At 34.9% G+C, this 14,699-nt stretch overlaps 4 protein-coding genes and 1 pseudogene across 4 annotated transcripts; 3 read left to right on the forward strand and 2 right to left on the reverse strand.

Moving 5' to 3' along the window:
- Positions 1-1,044: 1,044 nt before the first annotated feature.
- Positions 1,045-3,448, reverse strand: LOC105638419 (RNA-binding (RRM/RBD/RNP motifs) family protein). The gene is made up of 4 exons (XM_012222213.4): positions 2,814-3,448; positions 1,899-2,000; positions 1,518-1,790; positions 1,045-1,434 (listed from the first exon to the last, which is right to left on the reverse strand). Exons 1-4 carry the CDS (start codon positions 3,303-3,305, stop codon positions 1,381-1,383), a joined length of 921 nt encoding a protein of 306 aa, XP_012077603.1. The 5' UTR covers positions 3,306-3,448; the 3' UTR covers positions 1,045-1,380.
- Positions 3,449-4,133: 685 nt separating this feature from the next.
- Positions 4,134-6,489, forward strand: LOC105638478 (uncharacterized). The gene is given in 1 exon segment (XM_012222288.4): positions 4,134-6,489. A coding segment is annotated over 1 exon segment (2,082 nt). The 5' UTR covers positions 4,134-4,223; the 3' UTR covers positions 6,306-6,489.
- Positions 6,490-7,026: 537 nt separating this feature from the next.
- LOC105638418 (uncharacterized) lies at positions 7,027-8,863 on the reverse strand. The gene is made up of 5 exons (XM_012222211.4): positions 8,571-8,863; positions 8,347-8,463; positions 7,858-7,953; positions 7,648-7,740; positions 7,027-7,521 (listed from the first exon to the last, which is right to left on the reverse strand). Coding segments are annotated over exons 1-5 (573 nt in total). The 5' UTR covers positions 8,572-8,863; the 3' UTR covers positions 7,027-7,255.
- An 828-nt stretch (positions 8,864-9,691) lies between these two features.
- Positions 9,692-13,191, forward strand: LOC105638417 (S-adenosyl-L-methionine-dependent methyltransferases superfamily protein). Its single transcript, XM_020681057.3, has 4 exons — positions 9,692-10,141; positions 10,284-10,512; positions 11,563-11,715; positions 12,491-13,191. Exons 1-4 carry the CDS (start codon positions 9,932-9,934, stop codon positions 13,183-13,185), a joined length of 1,287 nt encoding a protein of 428 aa, XP_020536716.1. The 5' UTR covers positions 9,692-9,931; the 3' UTR covers positions 13,186-13,191.
- A 557-nt stretch (positions 13,192-13,748) lies between these two features.
- On the forward strand, positions 13,749-14,344 carry LOC149495082 (mitochondrial import receptor subunit TOM9-2 pseudogene; annotated as a pseudogene).
- Positions 14,345-14,699: the final 355 nt, after the last annotated feature.

Below are 14,699 nucleotides of genomic sequence, written 5' to 3' on the forward strand. Positions count from 1 at the left end.
CTCCCGTCTTCCCACTTCAATACTCTCTTAAAATTAATTAATTAATTAATTAAAATACGTAATATACGGTCCACTTCTAAAAATATAAACAGCACCTAATATTAATAATTATAATTATATATAAATAAATAATTTAATCAATTATAGTATTATATGTATTTAGAATTTATTGTTTAATGATTTCCTTCATACTCCTTGTCAAAAAAATGATTTCCTTCATACTTGGGTAATTATTTTTATTATTAATACTATCAATGTAAGATTCTTGTTCAGCTTGATATTTAAGGGAACTAATAAACGGAAAAAAAATATTTATGACTTGCCTAGTGGACTTTTTATATATGGGGATTACTTTCCATGAACGATGGAAAGTAAGCTTTTTTTTAAAGAAAAAAAACAATTTAATTAAACTAATCAAAGGTTAAATTTTAAAAGAAAAATACAAATTTGCAATCTAAATTTAACATTATCAAAGAAAAACTTTGTATATTGTTTAATAAAAAAAATCTCAATAACATAATTTTCAACAGGAACAGAATCAGAAAATCCCAATAAATATAGGCTAGAATAACATAAATATGAAAAAAGAAGGAATAAATAAAATAAAACCTTTATTATGTTTTACTAATGAATGGAAAACTATCTAAAAATCCCTGAAAATAATAAATTTTATATGGAGTATCTTTCTTTTTAATTGCTAGAAATTTTACAAATCACCCACTTGCCATTTTGAACAGAAAATTATATATAGAGTTGACATTTTCATATCTTTCACATTTCATATTCAATAGAAATTTTGTGCAAATTGCAATACTTTCAGATTTATTATATGAGAAGGCATTATATTGCATTTGTCTCTTGTTTATTTCGTTTAAAGGAGGAAATTGCACATTACATATTTCCACCATTGCAGGGCATATTCAAGGTTTATACATATATATTGAAACTTCTGGGTTTCCATCTGTTAATTGGCAAGAAGAAGTCAGAAACAAAAATCTGAAGCCTACTTGAAAGAATTCAATAATAGTAAATATTCAAAAAAAATAAATAAATAAATTATGACATTTTATAAAAAAATTATTGACAAATAATTCCTCGCCAATCATCAAAACTAAACAGGTTTCCTCTACAGAATTAATAACTAATGCCATTAAAAATTTACAATGAAAAAATTTCATATTATAGCATATTTATTTGCTTAAAGAAATAACTACAGAATTTTCATAAAAAGTTCCGCTCATAAAAGGATAAGAAAACAAGGACTGTGTACAGAATTGATTAGAAATGACGGGTTATTAGTTTCAACTTGCAGACTGAGATTGCATTTTCCTTCCATTTCTTTAGAAATTAATCTTATTGTTGATCTTGAAATCAGCATTTTTATGACTTTTTGCCTTGAGCTAAACTTACACGCATTGCTCTCCCCTCGAGTTCCTGTAATACCAATACAAATAGGCTGTGATTATTCTAATAATGGTAACTGATATGAGAATTTACAAAAGAAAGTTTATATATACCACTCCATTAAGAGATTCAATGGCATTTTCCATTTCCGATCTTGTTGAGTAGCATACAAAGCCATAGCCTCGCGACCTTCCAGTCTCCCCATCATAAAGAACTCTAGCTCCAACTACAGTTCCATATTCTTGAAAAGCTCGAGTCAAACTTTCTGATGTTACCGACCATGATAAATTCCCAACAAAAAGCTTGTGTTCTGTTTCTGGGTATAAAGGTTCTTTTGGTTTAGGTTTGTCTGCAAAGTTCACTCTCAAGATTCTACCCATGTATTGCTGTAAAGTAGACAAATTATGGGTCTTGAAGCTTCAAGTGCAAGGAGTTACTAATAAAATGCAAGTACACACATAGCCAAAGAAAGAAGAAAGAAAGATAATTCTTACACTTCCATCAAGATTTTCAATAACTCTATTACAATCTTCAACGCTGCTCATTGTCACGAAAGCAAAACCTCTACTTCTTCCGGTGTCCCGATCATAAAGAACCTAAAATCATTCACATTATTTAGTACAAGAAAGCTCTATAGGATGTTTGAGGCCAAAAATGATACAAATGTCCCTATGCATGTCTCCTGGTGTCCCCATCATGAAGAGCTCATGCTATTTAGTTGGTCCGTTGAGGAATTTGTCAAAAATATGGAGACAAACAAAATAGAACAAAACTTTAAATTTCAGAATCTTTAGAAAGCATTTTTTGCAATTATAGGCATATGAAACAGTCAAGTTCCTATGACTAGAGGATTTAGACAATCAATATCATGTGAAAATATGAACTTAAAGATGGAATGTAAAGGGGCTATGTAATTTTCTCTAAGACAAAAGGAACTGATAGAGAAATGAGCTAATTGTCACAACTTGCAACGATAAAACTCAATAACAAACCCATCAAACTTGCATAGCTGCCATAAATCCATTACCATTTAATTGGGCCAATTTAACATTTCATGGCTATCATGGTTTTCATTCATAGAACACAAAATATCCTCATTTCCCAACACACTATATATCAAGATTTCGAATGCTGCTTTGGAAGATTTTCCAAAAAATCATGTTTCTCAGGCAGCAGTTTATCTTAGCTACCTCAATCACATTAATTATTTTCTCTGTTTATTAATCAATCCATCTATAGCAAGGAACCAAAATTAAGAATAACCAGATCAAGCCAACATAAAGATTGATACATGTCAATCAGATAAGATAGCTTACATATATTTAATTTAAAAAAATTATAAGAAAAAAAGAATTAAGTAATTAGATACAAATTAAAATCAGGTACTTGATGTTATAAATATACAATACCTCAACCAATTCAGGAGCACCATATTCTTGAATAATACCAGCAAGCTGTGCACTGTCAACATTGTAAGGCAAATTCCCAAAGTAAAGTTTAGTGTTCAAAGGAATTTCCGCTTCTCCTTCACCTTCTCCTGCTACTTGTTGCTGCTGCGCCTCCTCTTCCACAGCAGCGGTTGGTGCAGCCTTCTCCTCTTCCACAGCAGCGGTTGCTGCAGCCTCCTCCTCTTCCACAGCAGCAGTTGCTGCAGCCTCCTCTTGAGCAACAGCAGCGGATACTCTTGGCACACGCCACGAAACTGCAACAAGCGATGAAATGGGTTCTATAGCATAAGAGCGAGAGATGGAAGATGCAGTAATAGCGAGTCGAGTAGTTGAAGGAAGTTTAAGGAGAGAATCGGATAGAAAATGCTTAGAATTGGAGCATTTGCGATTGTGAATGGATGGAGAGAAAGATGAGGCTACGGTCGCAGCAGCAGCAGCAGCAGCAGCAGCCATGATTGTGGTAGTTTTTTGCAGGTTATTGTAGGAAGTAGGAAGGGAAAGGGTGCGAAGGTGCGGACTGCAGAGGAAACTGCTTACGGACAGGGGAAGTGTAAGTCTATCTAAGCTGATGTGGGCAGATTCTGTCCAATGACATTTGTTAGCGCTGTGTTTTGGGATAAGGCTACTTCGCTTGGGTTTTAAATCTGCCAATTTAAGTTAATATTTTACTGTTTTGTTTAAAGAATTTGGTTATACATTTTAAAATAATAATTACAAATATTATACGTGCACTAAAATAACTAAAATGGATAAAATAGAAATAGAAAATGTTCAAATACAACAAAAAAAAAAAAAAAGGTGAAAACAATATTCAAATAATAGAGCTCCATATAGGATAGAAAATCTTATCATTTTTATGAAGAGATAAACATTGTGGCTAATAAGATAAATCAATAAAAATTTTCTATATATATATATATATATTTGAAAAAAAATTAGAGGAAAATTTGAATCTAGATGAATAGCAAGATTTTATATGTACTTATAATTAAATTATGTCTTATTGCTGAAAGAAAAATTATTAAATTATATTTTATAATTGAAAAAAATTAAGTATTGAGCATTGAAAGAGTGGAATTTAATATTTTATCGGGTCGTATATTGATTGTTATATATTTTACCAGCATTATCACACGTTATATATGAAAAAAGTAACTCCGGTGAGCTTAGTAAAAAAAATAATAATAATAATAACGATGATGAGCTAAATAATACTAATAATAATAAATTTTATTTTACGCAAATTGAAGTTTAATGTGTAAGAGGTCACGGTTTATACCGTTACAGGCGGTTATAGCTGTATATAGTCTATCGAATTGTCGTTTTTGAGCTCTCTCTTCACCTTTTGTTTTGCTTTTAAGCTAATGGAGAATGTCACCCATCTCTCGTTACTCCCGCCTGCTCAAAGTAAGCCAACTTCTCTCTCTAAACCACAATAAATCATTCTCTACCTTAATTTCAAAATTCTCCACACAAACTCCAATTTCCGAGACACTCCCTTACCTGAAACCTCTCAATTTCAAGATCTCTAACTACATGAAAAATGGCCTCATCAAGGAAGCAGAAAACATGTTCGAAGAAATGCCTCAAAGAAATATCGTTACTTGGAATTCTATGATCCGTGGTTACTTTCAGAATGGGCAACCGCCAAAGGCGCTTAGTTTGTTTGCAGCAATGCCTGAGCGCGATATTTATACATATAATATAGTGATTTCGGGGTTGACGCAGTGTGGTGATATGAAGAGTGCTAGGGAAGTTTTTGATGGGATGCTATTCCGAGACGTTGTTACATGGAATTCGATTATCGCGGGTCACGTTCATCTGGGGTTGATTGACGAAGCAGTGAGAATATTCAATGGGATGCCATTGGAAATGAGAAATGTAATTTCTTGGAACTTGGTCATAGGGGGGCTATTGAACGATCAACAAATTGATTTGGCTAATGAGTACTTTAGACAAATGAGTACTAGAGATATTGTTTCCTGGTTAATTATGATTACTGGTTTTGCAAGAGTGGGCCGCATTACTGAAGCTCATGAGTTTTTCGAAGAGATGCCTGTAAAAGATGTTCGAGCTTGGAAAGCCTTGATGGTTGGGTGTATGGAAAACCAGCGGATTGACGTTGCAGAAATTCTATTTAAAAGAATGCCAAAGCGGGATTTGGATTCCTGGAAGTATTTTATAAATGGGTTGGTGAGTTGTCAAAGATTCAATGATGCTGTTAAGTTCTTCAGAGAAATGCCCCAGAAATGTCAAAAGACATGGAACATAGTTCTATTGGGATTAATAAGAAATGGAAATGTTGAAGCAGCTCATGGGTTCCTTGAGAAACTTCCGTATGGTGACATTTTGTCATGGACAAATGTTCTTGTTGGATATTTTAAAGCAGGTGAAGTTAGCAGTGGTATTAGACTTTTTGAGATGATGCCAATTCTAGATACAACAGTATGGAATGTCGTGATATGTGGATTAGGAGAAAATGGTCATGGCGAGGAGGGTCTCAAAATTTTTGTTAGAATGAAAGAGTTAGGATCATCTTCTGACAAAGCTACACTTACTAGTGTTCTGACTATCTGTTCAGACTTGCCTGCGTCGTATCTTGGTGACCAAATCCATGCGGAGGTAATTAAAACAGGCTTTGATGATGTTACTGAAGTATCTAACGCAACGGTTACCATGTACGCAAGGTGTGGAAACATGCACTCAGCATTGAAGGAATTCACTTCCATGTCAAGTCATAATATCATTTCTTGGAATTCCATAATCTGTGGATTTGCTCACCATGGATTTGGTGAACAAGCTATAGAGATGTTTGAGCAAATGAAATTAACTGATGTTAAGCCGAATCACATAACTTTTGTTGGTGTTCTGTCTGCATGTAGTCATGCAGGATTGGTGGATCAAGGCAGACACTATTTTGATTACATGAAAAACATTTGTCTCTTGCAGCCAACAAATGAGCATTATACCTGCCTTATTGACCTTTTGGGGAGAAATGGACTAATTGATGAGGCAATGACTTTTCTAAATCAAATGAGAGCAGATGGAATTGAAGTTCCTGCAAGCGTTTGGGGAGCTTTGCTTGGAGCATGTAGAATCCACAAGAACATTAAAATTGGTGAGGTTGCTGCTCAGAGTTTGTTGGAAATAGAGCCTAATAGGTCTGGCATATATTTGATTTTGGCAGAAATATACCAGAGTGTTGGAAGAAGAAAAGACGCAGAGCTGATTTCGGATAAAATGAAAGAGAATGGAGTCAAGAAACAACCAGGTTGTAGTTGGATTGAGGTAAACAACAAGGGGCATGTATTTCTTTCAGGGGATAGTTCACACCATGAATTCAGTAGAATTTGTCGTCTTTTACACTTGCTCCGTAAAGACATGGATGTCATGATCTCAAAATCCAATACTGCTCTCTTTTAGCAATTTCAAGTTTCATTAGATGGACCTTAAGGATGAATTTTGCTATCCATGCACTATATCAGACCTTCCAAGAGTCAATGAATAGATAATTAACTACAAGTGTTTATCTAAGTCCCCTTGAAACAAGACTGGGTTAGATATTGAGGGTTTAGGACAATACTATAGAACAGATACATGTATACTGATCTACGAGCAAATGAAATGGACTTTATCAGATGTTTTCCTTTAAGAACATATGGACGTATGTTGATTATCGTACAACTAACAGGAATATATTTGTTTATTTTAATAAATTTCGACGAAATAAATGATAATGTTCGCCAATATGAAATTATTTTAAAAATTAAAGGAAAATCAATTAAGTTTTTCTCTCTATGAACGAGGGAAAAAAAATTTTCAATGTCGTATGTGATTGATAAGAGTTTTCCTTCTTCCACTCTCAGCAAGAAAGTTCTCCGGTGATAGCCATTTTCTCCAGCAATTCCCGTCTCCGGAACACCATGCATCGTCAAATTCCATCCCATCTCCACTGCCACGCCATGACCTAATCCAATCTGTAACTTTTATCCGTCTCTTCTCTACAAATGAATAATTTTCTCTTTTTAACAGTTACAATGCCCAATTATTTCTAGAATACAATTACAGCCTTTGATGTTAGATTATAGAAGGTGCCTCCTTTTCTCCTTGTCTCTGTTTTGAAGCAATGGCAAGAAATGGCTATTACCTAAAAGCAGAAGTCTGGCACAAGCCATGACAGAAAAAACTTAATATTCAAGTAAATACTGAGAAAGTGGAAACAGGATAGCCTAAGAATATCGTTGAACTACATTGCCTCTTCACATGATTTTGTTTGTACAGAAGAAACATATAATAATAATAACAATAATAATAAAAGCATGTGGAGGAAACAAAAAGCTCTCTGTATGATTTACTTGTTGAGTATGAATGAATCCAGAGTCTATGATAACCGATATAAGCTATTAAATTCTTAGAGAACTTGGTTTTTTATTAGCAGTTAGATTTCTTCTCTGGCTTGATATTGCAGTAGCTGGCCCTGGCACTGGCCCTTTCTTTCCTTTAAGATCAAACTTTCTATCAGTATTGTTGTTGGATTTCCTTGTGTTTAAAGGACTTTCATCAACAGCTCGAGTCTGCACAACTTTACAGTGTGTATGTCTATTTTGTATGGAATTATGATTCTTCAATGCTTTGGGTTTATTTTTATTTCCAATCACAGCATCATTGTCTGAGCGCAAAATAAGAAAATGTCATGAGTTGGGGAATTTTATGCTATGAATTTATGTACAAGATTTGATACAAATAATAAAAGAAACCATATATTCATATCAGATGAACAGAAAATGAAAATTACCAGGGCTAGATATGACAGCACGTGGACGTGGGACTGAACTGGCTCTAATTTTTGGTCTATTCTCCTCATCAACATCGCCTTTCTTATCAGCTCCTGTGAATTAAACCGACACATTTATAAGAAATGAAGAAATAGAAACAAAGTGACTTCTTTTCAGAGACCAGCAGAAATTTTGGATCCGGAAATGGTATGAAAGTAAAAGTTTTTAACCTTCAGACGCAGATTCTGCAGGCAGTACTATGTTTGGCACATAAGATTTGGGAATTCTTGCAGTGGGAGTTGGAGAAACATCTTGGAACTCCTTCACTATGGATGATAAATGTCAGCAAGGAATTCTTGATAACATTTCATAATAACTGACATCAAAGCACTAACAATTCCAAAGAGCAAAGAGAGTCTTTTATTCCACAGGCAACAGTGAGAACTATTAGTAAACATATGATTTGAACCACAAAGATCTATTAGCAAATGGCAACATCATCCTCAATCAGTGAGAGCAAAACTATTGAATATGTTATAAATAATATAGCAGCAGAATTAATCAGTATGGTTCACTTACATCAAAACATGAAAAAAAAACTAAGCAAAGATTCTACCTTTAGCCTATATAGCTAATAAATACAAAGGAGATATAAAACCATGACATAAAATTTAAAAAGGAGTAAATGAAAATAGAGGAAACACAAGAGCAAGAACTACCTGGAAAACAAGAATCCTGTAATAATAGAAACTGGATATCCTTCAAGGAAAGCAAAGAACTCCAATTACGTTGATCCTTTTGGTCTTCATCCCTTCTTACCTTAACCTTCGGATACACTGAAAAAAATTGCAGGAAAAAGAATACCCATATTAGAAAACAGCAATATTATTTCATTAAAATTTTAATTTCAAAAGAATTAGAAATCTCATATGGGAAAACCTACTGTTATACTCCTGTATTGAATAAAGAGAGTTGTTCTGTTATCAATGAAAAAAAAGCTATAAACTGAGATGTGTGAGATGGGTTATTGCAATATTGGGTTATGAATATGAAACTGTGAAGAAAAGCAAGGGAAGGCACAGAAAGAGAGGAAAGAGGTGGTGCTTGTAATGTGTATATTCCAAAGAGAAAGATTTGGAAATTGGAATTTTGTGACTGAAAAAGTGAAAAAGAAAGTTTTTTTGGAAGAGATTTGCTTTATGTTTTTTTTTTTGTGCTTGTTTGCGCTCTAATACTCTGATTGATTGAAGAGAAAATTTGAAAATGGAGAGAACAGTAGCGGGTCCTACAACCCATGTTTTTTTATAATTTGGCACCTTTTGGCTCTTGTTGACTTCGAATCCGGTACGCCTCCATTACGGAACATATTCAACCCTTCCTCTCCCATTTTCTATTTCTTTTTTTCGTTTTTTTTATGTAAAATTATTTTCTTTAAAATTAAAATTGTTGAATATATAGAACTAAATCTGTTTTTAATTTTAATAAAGAAAATTTTTTTAAATTAATATTATTTGAACAACAAGTTTATTCAAATTTTTTCTAATATATCTATATGATAATATTAAATTGTTGGTAACAAGACATATTAAATAAAAATTATTAGAAATTAATTATATTTTCAAAGATAAAATGATTAATAATTGGTATAAATGAAAAGAGAAGCAAGTTTATTTTTGTTGGATAACTTTTTATGGATATTTAAATAATGAAATATTTATGTGATAATAATTATAAAATTAATATTCAAATATTAATTTTTTTTCAGGAAAAAAAACCCCAAGTTTCTTATCTGGGCTTGTGTTGTGAGGTCGTTTATGGGTTTGGGCTGAAAACTTGCTACTGTGATCAGATCAGTTTTAGTTTTGTCTGTACTTAGTTTGGCCCTATTTGAAGACATACGACACGCCGGATGTATAAGTACCAAGTAAGATGACACGTTTGGTGTTCATTTAACCCAACCTCTCCTACTTGCTTTTTAACATAAAAACGACCCGCTTTTTTGAAAACGACCGATTGGTTATCTCACTTTAATTCGAAACACGACTGTCATACTGTGTCTTGGAGTAAGCGACAGGGGACTTGTGTCCTCATGTTTTTGAATCGTTTGTTGCTTCTAGCATTTCGTCCAGCAATAAGATGTCCTGTCATGAAACGACTCCCAGTTCCAATAAGAAAACCCTGGGCAACTGTGCTGTTAGGGTTAGGGTTTAAGGACCGTATACAGCATTACTCTTTTTGAACATGGTAAACTCATCTTCTTAATTTCGATGTTTACGGCTTTATCGTCAGTCAATATTTGACATCATGTGGCCTAGAGCTTGGCTGGTATCGCGACGGCATATCCGGCACTTTTGTACTGCGGCTCGTCGTCGTATAGAGGACGAAGGTGACTGGCTCTACTCGTCGGAGTGGTGGGGTACGGACTCCGATATCAAAACACACACTGTTCTCCGTTCTAATTCCGATAAAGGAAACGGCGTCATCTCTGTCCTCGCTTACCCTTCCTCAAGACCTGTCAGTCTTTAAATAGGCGTTTACTAGTCTGTTGTTTTTTATTGATCGTTGCGTGTAACCTGTTCTTAACCTTTTTTATCTTTGAAATTTTCATTTTCCTGTGGGAAATGTTTATCAAATGAGCTTGATGAAAATTTTGCAGAGTCGGGAAAACTGGCCAGAAACTGAGAAATGGCTGCAGCTAAGGTATGCTGAGGTACATCCAGGTCAAGAAAGCAATGTACATTGTAGGATACTTGGATATCAGTGGCGTACACTACGATTTAATGATGAGACACGACAGAGCACTGCTAAAGTAATGGCTGCTTATCATCAATCGGATCCTAATTCTATATACTTAATGCAGCAGCCACATTGTTTAGCTGTTCCATGTAAAGCTCTGCTTTTTCCTTTTTCCTTAACATTTATTTGCCGCATATATGTTAGAGAAAAAAAAAAAAAAGATTGCTTTTAGCTTCTCACTCTTTCTTTGATGAAGTTGATTAATTTCTAAGAAAATGTAAGCTATGACAAAGTTGCAATCAAATTACCATTTTGAGAACTGTTAATTTTGGTGATATTAACATGGTAGATCCAGGACTCTCCTAACAAGTCTTGGAGTAATTGCACATTCTGAAGCTGAATAAGTCACTGTCAGAATTAATGGAATGAATCAAACAACTGCTAATCACCGTACTGAAAGCAATCCCCTTTTCAGCAATTCCCTATTTGTTAACTTGTTAGTTAATTTCCTTGCAAGATGATAGATGAGTAACTTTTTTCTTTAAAATTGAGGTAGTTATATGACCCCTTAGTGTTCACCAGGCGGTGTTTCAAACTTTAAAGGAATATTTTAGTTTTATCATTGATTTCTGAATTTGAGAAGTTGTTATATAGAGATCCGTTTCTCTGTCTCATGTATATGTTCTGGAAGTTGTAATCTCTTTTGCTGGTAAGATCACAACTAGAATCCTGGTGCTATTATTGCCATCATTTGGCCTAAGATCTAGTTATTTGTGGGTTTGGCCAAGTTTTCTTGCTTATCTTGTATTTTTATGCTGTCCCTGATTTGGTAATCTTGGTGATTGCATTCTAGTTAATATGGTTTTGGTTGGTTCTGCTGTACACTTTACTGTATCTAAAAGTAGCATATGACAAAGAGGCATGTCATAGGAATTTGTCAAATTGGTATGGCTGTCGTGTACTGCACTTTCTTATGAAGATTCAATGTAGAATGTCTTGCTTTCCCATTTTGCTCTTTATATTGACCTCTTATCTGGGCTTGTTGAATATCTATTTGTTTAATGATGTGATATCTATATTTTGGTATGGCGTGTTGATCACTTCTGCGCTGCAAGCAAAGGGACTAACCTGCCACTACATTTCATTGTTTATTCTTTGTCGATTTGCAGATGCATGACGTATTCGATGTCATTGTGCAGATCTGAAGAGCATGGTATCAGTTGGATTAACTACTATAGCATCCTGTAATTATGACCTTGTGGATGCTGTGTCTGGGAGGAAAACTATGCGAATTTTATGCATTGGTCATGGTGGAGGAAGCTTACCGTTGTTTTTGGCTAGCAAAATTCAAGGTGAAAGACTATACACATTATTGTGAGATGTGTCTCAAGTTTTCATTCTATTAGTTGTTCAAGTTTGGGGCTAAAGCTGGTTTTCTCATGTGTCTAGAATCATATGTTAAGGAATTTAGTATCATATTTTGACTTGCATGTCATATTGTCAATAGGAGAATTGGAAGACCAACTTATGTCTTCTAAGAATTACTGGGAGGAACCAAGGAAGCCTGTATCCAGGGTTTAGGGAAGCACCTTAAACATATGATGCAAAATGGTTCCCCTGCTGTCCTAACCCTATGCGTATGATGCAATTTTTCATGATACAGCCAACCCTTTGTCTAAGCAGTCTTACACATGCACTGTGGCAATATCTTTCGTCTTCTTTGTTTTGCGCATGCATATGGTGGGGGACGAGTGCATAAGGAACATGTTAAAGAGGTCAGGGAAATGAATAATAACAGAAGAAAGTTTAGTTGCTTATGTAATTGCAACTGTCTCGTTATGAAAAGATAAAAAAAAGAATAGCTGACTGTTTATGATACTTGGGTCCATATCGAGTAATGATTGAGTTTCAGTGTTTAATATTAACAATCCTTACTGTTGTGTCTAAATTATTTTCTCATGGAGGAATGTTACTGTAGCAATCATTTGATACATGCCCCTTTTTCTGTAGAATGCAACAACAGTATATTTTGGTTTCTTAAAACATGAGTCTGCCCTTTTCCGAGAGTTACTCATTCATTTATGTAATCGTCATAATAACTACAAAAACTTTTCTTTGCGTCTTCAGGTGCTGTCGTTGACATAGTTGAAATTGATCCCCTTGTTATATCTGCTTCTATCCAAGCAATGGGTTTTCCAGCTTTCTCAGCTATGACCCCATCAGATAGGCGTGCCTTATCCAAGCCTGATACTGTCGAAGAAGTAATGTGGAGAGGCATCCATGAGAGGCTCTACCTCTATGAGTCAGATGCTGAGAAGTTCATCCTGGACAGAAGCAATCTATATGATATGATCTTCATTGATGCCTATGATGGTGATGACATCTTCCCACACAAGCTATGGGACGCTGATTCCCGATTTCTCAAAGCACTCAATAATAGGCTGCACCCGGAGCATGGCACTGTTGTGGTGAACCTTCATGCAGATTATGATGCCTTAAATCCTGATCCTTCCGTTTCATATTTTTATGAACAATTTCTGCCAATGAACAGGCATGTTGCCAAAGTTTGCAGAGGGTACAAGGATGTTCTAGTCGGCAATGGAAATTCTTCTGTTGGGAAAGAAGGTTCTGGTTTTTTATTCACTGTTTCAGTTCCTTGGGTGTGTAATACATCTATGGTTGTATGCAGGGGTGGTAGATTCTGTAGTAAGGATTCCATTGTGAATGGCATCATATCTAAATCCCCTGAAGTCGAAAACATTTTGAACCTGCCATTCTCATGCTTAGACTATTTAAAGAGAGATTTTAAACTTTTTGATTGATCTTCAGATGGTTACTCTTTTACATTTCTTCCATTTTTTGTTTCATTTTTGATCTTCAGATGGTTGTTGATACGTTGGGAAAAAGCCGAGTTAGTTCGATAAAAGTATACCTAAGTCACATTTATTTATAATTTAAAAATTTGTTCCTTAAATTTACAAGCTAACTCACGAGCCCTGATTCATTTACAATAATCACTAAGTGATTATTTTAAAGTTAATTTTACAAAATACTAAACCTTTAATTTTTAATTGTCATGTTAAAAATGTTAATTTCATTTTTAATAAAACATCAAACTGTCAAAATATATAATCGAAACTTTTAGTAAATTAAAATTTCATAAAATACTGATAGTTTAGTTAGTCTTTTCACTTATACGATAAGCAAGCGAATTTTCATAAAATGCTAATTTTTCAACACAAAAATAAAAATCTCACAACACGGCAAATTCAAACAGTAAAATTTGTATAGCAGTTACTGGCTTTATGGTTTTACCACGCTGGTTATTCTTACTGACTACGTGTCAAACAAGAATTGGTGTTTCTATAATATATAAAAGGCGCCCTATTTCCCTTCCAAGCCAAAACCCCAAATACCCCACAAAACCCTTACAATGGCGTCCTCAGCGAAGAAGCGACCGGCTATAACCAACGGCAACGAAGGAATAGTCGCCAGGGTGACACGCACAGTTTCAGAGTCGGCGGTATTGAACACGGCGAAACAAGCAGCCAACGACACGGCCTACGTGGCGAAGAGACTGGCTAAGAGCACGGGAAAGGCGGCGTGGATCGCGGGAACCACGTTCCTTATCCTGGTAGTCCCACTCATCATCGAGATGGACCGCGAGCAGCAGTTCAATGAGCTCGAGTTGCAGCAGCAGAGCCTGCTTGGAGCCCCACCCGCCCCGATCCACAAGTGAGAGAGACGCTTCCCCCCCCCCCCCCCACCCCATCGGCTGGTGCTTGTTCAGAGTCTTTGGCGGTAGTGATTTAGTATTGTCGTTTCTATTGTTTGTTTAAAGGATGAAGAGTCGGCATTGTTAGTGCAGGTTCTTGTTACTCAATTATATTACTGTTTTTATCTGCTATTCAATTAGTATGAGAAATCACTTTTTTGAGGCTAAGAAAGTTCAATAAACAGGATTTATAAAAATTTTCATAATTCTCTCTAACATTAGTTGCTATTCAGTTAATTTATTGAATCCCAAGCCATCTTAAAATAGCCGTTGTCTAATTGCCATAGAGCTTATTACTTTATTTTCTTGTTAGTATAAGCTTTAGTTTGCTTGCATGCAAATAGCTTGATTGTGGTAAGGTCTTTTGAATTTTTTTTGAATTTTTTTTTTTTATATACATTGAGCAAGTCCTTATGATATTATGCTTTTGCCATCAAATACACTGGCCAACTACCAACTGCCAAGAAAAAGTAAGAGATTGCAAGTGAAAATGGCTAACCAGAAATACCAAGAGAAAGCATTTGTGTCATGCCTTCAAACCAGAGATTTCTTTTAGGGAAA

This window comes from Jatropha curcas, chromosome 7, assembly GCF_041381405.1.
Source record: "Jatropha curcas cultivar XTBG-Jc1 chromosome 7, XTBG_Jcur_1.0, whole genome shotgun sequence".
Classification (NCBI taxonomy): Eukaryota; Viridiplantae; Streptophyta; class Magnoliopsida; order Malpighiales; family Euphorbiaceae; genus Jatropha; species Jatropha curcas.

Excerpts from the sequence above, each read along its gene's own strand:
- LOC105638418 (XM_012222211.4), bottom strand. Across the intron at positions 7,954-8,346 it reads ACAGGATTCTTGTTTTCCAG|TGAAGGAGTTCCAAGATGTT; the intron begins GTAGTTCTTGCT and ends TATCATCCATAG. Across the intron at positions 7,741-7,857 it reads TGCAGAATCTGCGTCTGAAG|GAGCTGATAAGAAAGGCGAT; the intron begins GTTAAAAACTTT and ends TTTAATTCACAG.
- LOC105638417 (XM_020681057.3), top strand. The coding sequence starts at position 9,932 with ATGTGGCCTAGAGCTTGGCTGGTATCGCGACGGCATATCCGGCACTTT. Across the intron at positions 10,142-10,283 it reads CTTACCCTTCCTCAAGACCT|AGTCGGGAAAACTGGCCAGA; the intron begins GTCAGTCTTTAA and ends AAAATTTTGCAG. Across the intron at positions 10,513-11,562 it reads ACATTGTTTAGCTGTTCCAT|ATCTGAAGAGCATGGTATCA; the intron begins GTAAAGCTCTGC and ends GTCATTGTGCAG.
- LOC105638419 (XM_012222213.4), bottom strand. The coding sequence starts at position 3,305 with ATGGCTGCTGCTGCTGCTGCTGCTGCTGCGACCGTAGCCTCATCTTTC. Across the intron at positions 2,001-2,813 it reads GTGCTCCTGAATTGGTTGAG|GTTCTTTATGATCGGGACAC; the intron begins GTATTGTATATT and ends GAATGATTTTAG. Across the intron at positions 1,435-1,517 it reads TTGAATCTCTTAATGGAGTG|GAACTCGAGGGGAGAGCAAT; the intron begins GTATATATAAAC and ends TTGGTATTACAG.